The following is a 12338-nucleotide window of genomic DNA, read 5'->3' on the forward strand; positions in this document are numbered from 1 at the left end:
GAGGTATATATGACTCAATAGTAGATACTATTGTATGTAGGGTGTCGAGGTATATATGACTATATAGTAGATACTATTGTATGTAGGGTGTCGAGGTATATATGACTATATAGTAGATACTATTGTATGTAGCGTGTATAGGTATATATGACTCTATAGTAGATACTATTGTATGTAGGGTGTATAGGTATATGACTATAGTAGATACTATTGTATGTAGGGTGTATAGGTATATATGACTATAGTAGATACTATTGTATGTAGGGTGTCGAGGTATGACTCTACAGTAAATACTATTGTATGTATGGTGTATAGGTATATATGACTATAGTAGATACAATTGTATGTAGGGTGTATAGGTATATATGACTGTATAGTAGATACTATTGTATGTAGGGTGTATAGGTATATATGACTGTATAGTAGATACTATTGTATGTAGGGTGTATAGGTATATATGACTGTATAGTAGATACTATTGTATGTAGGGTGTATAGGTATATATGACTCTATAGTATATACTATTGTACGTAGGGTGTCGAGGTATATATGCCTACAAGTTATCTATTTTTGGTGGGGGGGCAGTACATTTTTTGGGGGGGTCGACGATTGTTGTAAACCTGTTGGATCAGCTTTTTACCCCCACATCTGATGGGGGGGGGGTCCACTTTCTGTAACTTTTAGATTCAGGCCTTTCGAAAGGCTTTCATAATTTAGTCAACGGACAAACGGAACGCCCGGCTTGTATTATAGATGCGTCAATGACACACACACAAAAAACACACAAAATGGTAATCTTGCCAAACAGAACTCTCTCGCGTTTTTATTTGGAACTCATAAATATACCGAACAGAACTACGCCACTTTGGCTTTAGGAGAAGAAAAAATGGGGGGGGGGGGGGGGGGTGGGGTTGGAGAGGTGGGGGAAGTCACATCAACGCTAAACAACCTCGCAGAACTAACGATGCGTACAAGAGGACACGCGACATGGGGTCACGGCACGGTCGTTACAGCGGAGGGCACCGGGGGGCGAACACTCACGGAGTCTCTCCCAAGAAGAGGAGGCGTACGGCGACCGTTTCGCCGTACGCTCGACTTTCGGCCGCTGCCGAGCATAAGCTGTGGAATCGAAACTGACGGACGAGGAATTACTCTACTCTGGATGCTTGCTTGCGTGCGTGCGTGTTTGTGTACATTATAAAAAGGGACGAGGAGGGGGGGGGGCTTCAATCAGCGATGCTTCGTGGGATCAGCAAGGAGTGCGTGCAGGGCAGACGCGACATGGCTCCAGCCTCTTCCCAAGTATTTTTGCGGCCCACTGCCATGTGCGCAGTGCAATGCCCCCGACAGTGGATTGGTGAATTTTGTCTCGACAAAAGGGGGGGGGGCGACACGGTGCGGTATTAAAGAGCACATTGTGAGAAGAGCTGCCAGGCATGACGGCAACAGTTTAGACTGCTGCCCACCTCAAGTCGCATTAAATTGTTTTTATTATTATTATTACCAATGCTTTATTTAGCTAGGAGGGCCTCGCCGAGCCCCAGTGGCTTTGTCTGGAGTTGTCCCGCTTGGCATGTTTGGGTGAAACCAATGCGAGCTTTGAGAAGAAGGATGGAGCTGGGAGGCACACAAAAAAGAAACCTCCGGATACGAAGAGGTTAACGCTCGGGGGGGGGGGGGGAAGTGTCTCGCACAAGGCATCCGAGCTTCATCAATTGGAAAACAGATGCAGGAAGCGAACATGGCGACAAATACCCGCAAAACCTGTGAAGGATCACAAAAGAGATGCGGAATTTCGCCGCGTAAAGAGTTCCTCCGGCGCAAGCGTTGACGACGTTTGAAAACTCTAATCGACGTCAAACAGTTACAAGTGGGATAATGAGCAAACGCCTTGCCCCCCCAGTTATCGTCCGAAAGAGGCCTTCTCCCGAGTCGTACGCGGCAGCCCTGCTTGCAGGCACGGCGGACTGCAAAGGTTTTTGCAAAAACCTGGTCGCAAACTTGCGTTCCCGAAGGTCGGTTTCGTTTTGCGTGTGCGCGACGGACGCCCGTTCTCGAACCGGTGAACCCTGAAGTGCTATCTGTTCCATCGTGGCCAAAGGGGGGGGGGAGGGGGCGCTCACGCCATGACCTAACCAGCCTCAACTTGGACAATTCTTACCCGGTTTCACTTGAGCAATAACGCTGCTAGTTGACGAATACATTTTCTACTCCAACAGGTGAAATTAGCTCTCGATAATTTACCCACCTACATTTGACTGAAAGTGCAAAAAAAAAATGTCACAGCTACGTCTCTTCTGCCGTTTAAACGCCTACTTCTGAAGCAAGAACGAAAAATCTACGCGGCTCGTCTATCCGTCTATTACGCTCATTCCAAATCGCTGATCTTCTAAGCGCTTCAAAAGCAGCACCGCACTGAAGATCACAGCAACAAGAGGGTCAGCTGACACCCGTGCAGTTCCTTTCAAATTCACACGAGTCTTCGATTCAACCTAAGCCAATCAGGAACCAGGGCTCGAAATGCGTCGATTAAGGAACAGGGGCCTGAAATGCCTTCATACACGCACCCGGGTAAAGAAAAGGCTCGACACTGGCATAGTGGTTCTCGCACCCACAGTTCTACGTGCTGCACTGGCATGGCCGTGACTTGCAAGGGCGACGAAAACCAAAAAGCACGACCTCACACACTCACGGCGGCGGTGCCAGCCGGCGTTTCTGAAGGCTGCCACGGAGCCTTCAAGCGGCCCAGCGACTGCAGCCGGTCATACCATTCATGCCAGTGTGGCCGGCTGCAGCCACCACGCCGGAAAGATTCCGTGCACCTCTCCGTACAATTCGATAATTTTGCCACCAACTCAAGATTCGAGGCCACGATTCGGAAATACATTTTAAAATGTTTTTTTTTTTACCTTGTGACTGGAGTGGCCTCTTCGTGGCAGCAAGGGTCATGTCAACACATTTCGACCGAGGTATACAACATAAAAAGGATCGATTCTCTCAACAATTTGTTGCACGTATCACGAGGGTAGCGATTCATTTTCATCGGCGAATCAATTCATAGCAGCTTCAAAGTGGCTTCGTTATGGTCGGGGCTTCATCGTCACAGGGGTCAGTGAGCTACACACTACAGTCTCATTTTGTACAGCTTAAGTCTCCCCAGCGATAGCTCAACAGCTTCCAGCCGACGGGGCTGGGCCCGCGGTTGGGCACGGGAAAAAACACAGAGGGAGTAATATTCGCGCGATGCGAGCGCGCGAGCTGCGCTCGGCCGGATAAACATTCCCGATGACCCGGCGCCTTTGAATTAAATGCGCGGGCGGGTGGGTGAGGGGGGGGGGGAGATGGAAGCGCGCTCGATGCTTCGCGATGGGAAGGGTGGGGGCAGCGGCAGCGAGTGCCGAAGGGCCACCGGCTGCTGCTAGCTGCTTGCCGGCTGCGGCAGTAGCGGGGGCGGCAGCTTGTCGTCGTCCTCGTTGTCAGCGTCCAGCGGTGCGAGACACGCGGCCTGCTGCTGCTGCTGTTGCTGCTGGGCGCTGGGCGGCCGCACCTCCAGTGGAAATTTGTCGACTACGTCCTGCACCTGCTGCATCACCTCCTCCTGCCAGGAGATGAGGTGGCGCTCCATCTCGCGTGCCCCTGCCGACGGACAAGGTTCACACGCGCGGCAAAGAGTGCGATTCGGTCGGGCGCCGTCGCAGGGATACGACAGATGAATGTGTGTATGTATGTACGTGTATGCGTGTGTGTATGTATGTACTTGTATCTATGTGTGTACATCTATGTATGTACTACGAGGTGCGGGGGAAGGACAAACAAAAAAATGTGAATGCTTCACGGATTTGCGTGTCATCCTTGCGCAAGGGGCCATGTTAATCTACTCTGTATCGTTCCAATCTTAGTATATGTACTGCTGGAGAATGAGAAACTTTGAGGATTTCACCTGTGAAGCGCACGGTGGTGTGGGGGGCTTGGAGGAGGGGTTCGTGCCATCATCAGCGAAGACATTGTAACCATCGCCTGTTGCCTAGCAGGGTCGCTGCCCTCACTGATGGCCTTTTATCAATAATGCAACGTTGAGCAGCAGGAAGCGATGGTGGAATGGTTAAGCACAGTGCACTATGAGAACCTGACGACCCGAGTTTGATTCCAGACCATGGCTAAACGTCAGTCGTACATATCTGAATGTCAGTCGGTCGTACATCAATACCTGAACCGGTCGAGAGCCCGTCCCATTCGCCAACCCCACACTGACCAGCGCGGTGAAGTATGATCACACAACTCCCAGCACCGACACGGTGTGGGGGAAGTCTTCATCCAGCAGTGATATTAATCAAAAGGCCGTAAATTACGAACAGTCCAGCCGCCAAACACTTCCAGTGAATCGTAAAGATTTGCAGTCGCGATAAGATTTAATAAGTGTTGAGTTTAGGTTTTGTCGACTGGCATGTTGTATTTTTTTTTCCCATTTGTTCTCGCTCACGCGAGCCCTCACTTGCTTCTCATAGCCCAAGCGAAACAACCGAGCACGATTTGTGAAAAGATGTGCACATACCGCAAGGTACACAATTCTCACGGACAATTCGTTGCATCCATCGTGGTTACAAGAACCGCCTTTTAGTTCCGTCAAACAACGCACAAGTCCTCGACTACCTATTACGCAGGCTGCTGCTATTCGGGCAGCGTTCATGGCAAAGGCCCTGGGAAGAGGCGTTTGTCCCGTTCGCGCAGTCCCTCAAGCTTCGTATGAAGGTAACGCAAAAGTCTATTTCCAAGGCCATACATTACTACAGTACCTGGATAAGTTATTAGGCAAGTGAGAATGTTTAATGGTCAGCGCTGACCCCTGCCTACACGAAATGCCCACCAACGCACCAACAACCGCCATTCACCAGTGTCGGTGACGTCACCGCGGCGCTTGTGCGAGGCAATGTGCACTTCAAGGCCACGTGAATTGTCGAATGCCCGCTGGCAGGAGGTCATGGGACAGACCCAGGTGCCATGGGTTGACAGACTGAGATGATTTACCCTTAAATTACATGGAAAAAAATCTAACCCACGCACGCACACACACACAGAGCAAGTGGTGTGTGTGTGTGTGGAGTAAAATACTGTACACATATGTGCTGCCACCTATTGGTGACTGGGTATGTGTGTTAGGGCAGCGTAGTTTATTTCATTCTGACACGGCACACCTAGGACTGGAGCAAACGTTTCTATTCCTCTTCTTTGCACGGTTTTCTGCGTATGGGATTTACAAAGAGCACCTTTTGCAGGGGGGGGGGGGGGGGGGCAGAGGGTAGCACGCTGCACGTAGATGTTAGAACCGAAAGTGGGTTTGTTAACTCATCGCCGTGCACCTAGTAGTGTTGTCCACTCCTATATGTGTGTGTGTGGTTCTTTTTTTTCTCCTGTGGGTACTCTGATCTCCTTTAAGCGAAATAAGAGCCCTGCACAAGTAAGTGGTGAATCAGCCAAATGTAGGACACACCCCCACCCCCCCTCCTAAATTGTGAACTTTCCTGGAAACAAAAATGTATTATTATTGCTCAGGTGTGTCTGTAAGGAATGACACTAACCCTGGTCTTGCCGTGAAGAGTCACCAACCGCAACGGGCTAATGCATCACAGCGAGTGCCAAATTGACGTACGCTACCTCTGAGCAATGCGATCCCACCGCTGCCGACGTGGCTACGTTTGCAGGCACGTAACAATTCACCTCTCCTCCCCCACGCTGAGACGAACTCTCAAGTCGGGAGGTCATGATTTGTTTTAACAACAAAAATGTACACGTCCTAACGCACTGTCGCATTGGCATTGTAAGGTTCACTTGTTATGTCTCACGAGTGCGGTCTTGCTTTTCAAATGCACAAATGTAACATTGCATAAAATGTTAAACATCTCAAACAAGAATGGAGCAGTCCATCTTATGGGCGGGGTAACTTTCTGCAATTGTTATTTCACATGCACAGCGTGAGTCACCTACAACCTCCAATTCTGCGTTATGCCGGGCGGTGCCACCGCTCACGCCGACTGGGCAATGTGAATATTACAATTCACAGCTCACAGTTCGCACAACTCGGTTGCTTATACACGTAAGGTTATTCGATTTGCTCACGATTCGATACACCTGTCGTTAGATTAGCAGTCGATTCCAAGTGATGAATCTGTTACATGCCCCCTGAAACAAAAGGGCAGTGACACAGGGCGAGATGCGCGCATCTGCTTGTCGACGAGTGCCCTTCGCCCGCACTGTGCCCGCACTGTTACAGCAGCGGGCATTGTACCGCCCTCTTGCCACCACCGCCGCTACCTGCGATGACGTTCCCTTGGCGCTCGTGTAGCTCATGCAGCGCGCTCAGGTTGTGGTTCATGAGCCGCAGAGCCGGGCTCAGCTCGGGCTCCGTGCTGCTCAGGTGCATGCCCCCGGGCCGGTGCGGCGACGCCTGCCCAGACATGTAGCGGTCAAACTCCTCCGGCGTCAGACTCAGGGAGTGCGCGTCCAGCTTCTCGATGAATGCCACCGCGCAGCACTGAGGGGGGGGTCGCGGCGGGGCAGCGCGGGCGAGGCGCGGGAATACGGAGGAGGCACGCGGGGTCGGACACGTTCAGAAACAAGCAGAAACAATCGCGCGGGCGGTGAGATGCAGGCAACTGCCACGCAAGCAGACACGGACACAAGGCAATGTAGACAAAATCAGACAGATCCAGGCAAGGTCGAACATGGGTAAAGACACTGAATGTTTAACTTCTTTCGCACCGTACGTAGCCAACCGTGCTAATCGGAGGTGGGGGGGGGGGGGGGGGGGAAGGACGACAAACTAAATACAAAAAAATCAGTTGTAAAGAAATTTGTTCTTAATCTAGATAGGAATGGGAATGCTGTTGGCAGAAGGTGGATTTTTGATTTAAAGCTTTCGTGACTGCAGGGATTCATATTCTTGGTTCTTTCGGTAAAGTCACCACGTAGAAGGGAAACAATAAAATAATAAAAATATAAAACAATAAAATTCTCACGACGTTTCGACTGCAACACAAGCAATCATCATCAGGTGTGAAACCCACAGCAAGAAAATTTGAAAAAAGTGGCGGTTTTTTTAACGTTAAAAAAACCGCCACTTTTTTCAAATTTTCTTGCTGTGATTTTATTGTTTTATATTTTTATTATTTCCCTTCTACGTGACTTTACCGAAAGAACCAAGAATAATAAGGTGGATTGTCAAGCTCACGGAATGGGATGGGGCGACACAAATCTCGACATGACAAGAGACGCGAGTCAAACGTCGTTGCCGCGTCCCCCAAACCGATTTCGTTCACCGAGCACATTTGTTCAGAAGATGGCAGCAAAGCACGCGGAGGCTTGGAGTCCTTTGCAGCGGTCACGAGACCGACTGCTGACAGCTGCACCCGGGACATTGCTCGTCATCAAAGATCGCGAAGAGGATCCGCGAGCTCAGCTCCCGTTCGTAAGGGGCGCGAGTTTAAATCCCAGTCAGGGGCCAAGTCGACTTATCATCAACATCGTCATTGGATAATTCACATCCCTCCCGATTGTATAATCGTCACGATTCGGGGGGGAAATTTTTATTTAAAAAAATGGTTGTTTACGGTGAATCCAAATAAAAAATACCCTACAAGAATCAACAATAACGCATTCTCACAACGCACAGTTCCACATGCGTATCGCGAGCGTGCCATATCGATGCACCAAAACACCCTAATTAAAAAAAAAAATTATTACTACAATTTTATTGTTTTATTGTTTCCCTTCTGCGTGACTTTACCGAAAGAACCAAGAATATAGTGTTATCATTATTATCTTTTTTGTATTTAAACTGGGTGAGAATTTTATTGTTTCATCTATATATTTTATTATTCTATTGTTTCCCTTCAACGTGACTTTACCGAACGAGCTAAGAATATACCCTAATTATCATCGTCATCATCACCACCACCACCACCACCACCGACTCCTCCGTGGTGGGTAAAACGAGCAAACCGCTGCGTGTGTGCCTTGCGGCGTATACCAGGTTGGTGAAGTAGTATCCGGCCTCCCCGGTCATGAGGCGGTTGGGGTGGCAGAAACGCGTGATGTAGTCGATGTTGGATTGCAGGCGTGGGGGGTTCGCGCGCAGCACGATGTAGATGAGCGTGGGCAGGAAGTCGTCGGCCGTGGCGGGCTCGTCGCGCGACACGCGGATCGCGTTGAAGATGTGCTTGCTGCAGCGCGTCACGCATGCCAGCTTGTCCTGCGGCACGCGCTTCGAGTCCATCTCGATGATGTCTGCGGGGGTCACATGGTGGGGCGGGGAAGGTGGGTAGTGGGGGCAGGGGGGGGGGTGGCAGGGGTGGGTGGGCACGGAGGTTTAGGCCACACGCGCCACGCGGCGCTCTCGCGACGGCCTTCGCGCACCATCGTGTACCATCGTGCATACACGCGCACATTCACGTACCATCGCACACACTCGCGTACCATCGCGTACATTCACGTACCATCGCGCACATTCACGTACCATCGCACACACTCGCGTACCATCGCGTACATTCACGTACCATCGCGCACATTCACGTACCATCGCACACACTCGCGTACCATCGCGCACACTCGCGTACCATCGCGCACACTCGCGCACACTCGCGTACCCTCGCGCACCATCGCGCACCATCGCGCACACTCGCGCACCATCGCGCAACGAGTCGCCAAGTCGACAACGCCGCTCGGCGGTAGTCATTTCTTCACAAGGCTGGCCAACAGGTGATGATTAACAATAAGCGTGCCATTAGAGGTTTTTTTTGGGTTAGACCACGTGAATATCAATGTGTCGCAATACCCGCCACCACCCAAGATAACCAATTAGTAAGGTTTGTCACGTAAACAGAACATGCCAATTCGTTACTAATACAGCACACCGGTGTGTTGAAGATCAACTCCACGTTTACAATCCGAGTCTTGCTGTGCCACTTAACGACACATTTATATTTCGATTTAAAGCTTTTGTGACTGCAATGATTCATCTTCTTTGATTCTTTCGGTAAAGTCACGTAGAATGAGAATAAAATAATAAATTTATATATTGTGTTATTTTATCAATTTATTATTTTATTCTCATTCTACGTGACTTTACCGAAAGAACCAAAGAAGACACATTTATACTTACACGATCTAACCCAAAAAAAGACTATTTCATGGACGATATTGGGCGCGAAAGTCTACGTGTTAAAATAAGCATGCCGTTTAATTACACAGGAGAGACTCGCCGAGTCACATCAGACACGTTTTCCTGACACGTCTCTCTCATTCGCAAGCTCGCACCAAAACGCCTGTACGTGGACGTCTCTGCATCCACCGTTATCGACGTTACCCTCGCTGCGTTGTTTGCCGGTTGTGCTATACTGCCAGCCTACGGGTGCCCAACGCTGCGGTTCGACCCACGACAAGCCACAGGTGCGGCGGCTCGCTGGGGAGGGGTGGGAGCACGACGCGCGTCCCCCGCATGCACGTACCGGTGATGGCCTTCTCCACCATGTCGATCACCTGGGGGCTGTCCCCATTGATGGGTACGCCCAGCAGCACGGGGGTCACCCAGTGCAACGCCCTGCACGCCCACGCAGAGGGCAAAAGCGATTTTAAAAAAAGTGCAATTTTTTGTTATCATCTCGCGTGATGATTTCGACTTGTAACGTGCCGCGGAGTGTTCTCTCTCTCTCGAAGAAGAAGAGGATGACTGGGAGGTGCGAGGAGGAACCACAGGCTAGTGGGAAAGGCAGCCACACGGTGGTTCGGCAACAATTTACACCCCCCCGCCACTTCCTGCTATAAGTAGGCAGGAAATGGTGAACATTTCTCATTTGTATTGGAGAGCTAGGAAACTGCAGACGGCAACAAAAGTTAAAGAATCGTGCAAAAACCAGCACTGCAAAGACCGCACGTATTTGACAGCAATTGAAAGTTGCACACATTCTGGCATATATACAGTCTGCAGAGCAAAGCAATAGTCTCTACACGAAAACGGCAAATGAGAAAAAAAAACTGAGAAGTTAAACCGCAATGGCTGTGGCATGATTCATGCCTAGACCTCTTTACGAATCTCCTCTGCTTAAAGATGATTCATGGCAGATGCTCCCGCGGACTACATTACCGGCACGGTGACGCACGCCTGCTTACGGTACTTCACATCACCAACGACGATAATCGTTGAGGACAAGCGTCAGAGCCACCCCACAACCCCACTGCACCAACCCCCCACCAGACGCCAACCAACATGCACACGAGCGACGCATACCGGATGCGCTTCTGGATGGCCAGGTCTTTTCGCTCGTCGTCCGTGTGCTCGGGACAGAAGACGTTCTTGTACAATCGCGTCATGATGAACTTCTCAATGTTGTCCATCATCTTTTCCACCTGCTCTGGGGAAGCACCTGCGGAAGCATGCGCGCACGACACGTGCCGGGCCAAAGTTAAACGGTTTCAGAGGGACCCTTCGCCGATTCCTCAATTCACGAGAGGCAGCGAACACAGGACCACTCACTCAACGTCCTAGCCTTGTAAGCATGTCCCGATCCACTCTCACCACAACAACTAGTTTAGCCGTCACAATCTAAGGTGGCGAATCAAAGGAAAAATTGGTATTTTTTTTGTATAGATTTCGCTGTCTCGTTTGTACCGTTGTGTCTTGCTGTGCTGTATTTTTCGCTTCAGTGAATAACCAATTCTCACTGCAAGGTCACTTATTTACGTTTCAATGCATTACTGCAGAGACGTCACTCGGCCGCTACAGCAGAGTTGCCGAAAGCCACTTTAAAGTGTTTCCTTCTCGTTCATGAAGCGTCTTCACACTTGTTTTGGAAACACATCCTGTGTGACCACATGAAAGAGAAAACATGTAACTTGCTTTCTGGTTTGCTGCTTGCTTCAACCGCTCGCCTCTCTACCTGCACGTGTTCAGGTTTGCATACGATGCATATTGATCTCTACGCGAGTCTGCGTCTCGTTCCCTCTCCTTTGCACGAGTCACCCGTCCAGGCTGCGCACGAGGGACTTTGAGCCCTGGCTCGGAGCGTCTCGGAAATCTCGATCAAACAACGCATCCGATTTGTGAAATATGTGCATTATAAAGTGTTCATTATTATCCACGAAGATGCAGTGCTCGCTGGGCACGTGGGTAGTGAACGCAGGGCGCCACGGTGGCGAGATTTTCACTCCGCCTAGTATGCAGGTCATGGGTTCGATCCTGACCCTGCCGCCTGTGTATTTGGAGTTTGCGTGTCTCTCTCTCTCCGCGGTCGTGCGGATTTTTCTCTGGGTCCTCCGGCATTTCTCTCCACATTTAGAATCAACGTTACGCGTTTGGAGCAGGGGTCGGCAACTTGCGGCTCCGGAGACGCATGCGGCTCTTTCAAGGGTTGTTTCGTGCCGGTTATTTATTAAGGGCCACCGTCCATTATTCACCACAGCGTAGTGCCACTCTTGAAAGAGAGGGGGAGTTTGTTTACCGAATGAGAAATAAATGTCTGCTATAAATGTCCACGTGACAAGTCACTTCGTTGAGCTATCATTTGTGATAGCCGGGTCGCTTCTGAAAAAGCAGCTACGCAGCTCAGTGAGGCCTTACCTAGTAAAATAAAAAAATAAAATTTGTTAATAGATGTAAGTCATTGGTTTAACTGTGTCTTGCCTAAATCTAACCATCCTGGGATGTGGGGGGCAGCTCCATGAGGACTTTTTAACTGCCAATATTCATCACTAGAATCACATCGGTGATTTTCACAGGAATGGATTTTCAGCAAGGGACACAAGCCTAAAAAAAACCACAAAATCTAGCCGAAGCATCATTTTGGTTGTTATAGAAACAAAAATGTTCTCACGCAGCATGCATTCAATAATGGACTCTGGATTGCCACCGAGACACGTGGTGGTGCAGCCTAACGTGGCAGCAATGAACGGGTTCATTTCAGTTGTATAGTCTCGTGGGAGCAATCGCTCCCCCATTGAAGAATGGCTCCTCTGACACCAAATTAGAGCACCGCAAATTCACGTCACACCGATCAGACACTCGTCATCAGCAGGGCGCTCGGCTTGCGCGCAAGCACACCCAATGTGCGACCAACTTTAGCCAATTCCTAGTTTACTATTGAAATAAAAAAAAACTACTTTTTATTTACGAGGAAAGGCCCACTGAGCTATATAGCTCTTTTTTCAGAAGCAAACTGGCTATCACAAATCATAGCCCCTATGAAGTGGCTTATCACGTGGAAATGTATAGCAGCCAAATACAGTACTCTAAACGCATGTTGATTCTAAATGTGGAGGGTAGAACAGGAAGACCCGGAGAAAAAAAAATC

At 49.7% G+C, this 12338-nt stretch overlaps 1 protein-coding gene and 1 non-coding gene across 4 annotated transcripts in view; both read right to left on the bottom strand.

Moving 5' to 3' along the window:
• Positions 1-797: 797 nt before the first annotated feature.
• The window catches only part of RABGEF1 (RAB guanine nucleotide exchange factor 1), a 31504-nt gene continuing 19963 nt past the window's right edge, over positions 798-12338 (bottom strand). For all 3 annotated transcript variants that reach the window (XM_032967686.2, XM_032967685.2, XM_076072627.1), the window contains 5 exons: positions 10280-10415; positions 9501-9592; positions 8024-8280; positions 6310-6529; positions 798-3636 (listed from right to left, as the gene is read on the bottom strand). In XM_032967686.2, the coding sequence (XP_032823577.2) occupies positions 3419-3636; positions 6310-6529; positions 8024-8280; positions 9501-9592; positions 10280-10415 (923 nt within the window). In that variant the 3' untranslated portion in view covers positions 798-3418. The remainder of the gene's footprint in view (positions 3637-6309; positions 6530-8023; positions 8281-9500; positions 9593-10279; positions 10416-12338) is intronic.
• LOC116950349 (U6 spliceosomal RNA) lies at positions 3816-3919 on the bottom strand. Its single transcript, XR_004404008.2, has one exon. It is a non-coding gene; the product is annotated as a U6 spliceosomal RNA (small nuclear RNA).

This window comes from Petromyzon marinus, chromosome 38, assembly GCF_048934315.1.
Source record: "Petromyzon marinus isolate PM22_M1 ecotype Great Lakes invasive population chromosome 38, UKy_Petmar_22M1.pri1.0, whole genome shotgun sequence".
In the NCBI taxonomy this organism is placed as follows: Eukaryota; Metazoa; Chordata; class Hyperoartia; order Petromyzontiformes; family Petromyzontidae; genus Petromyzon; species Petromyzon marinus.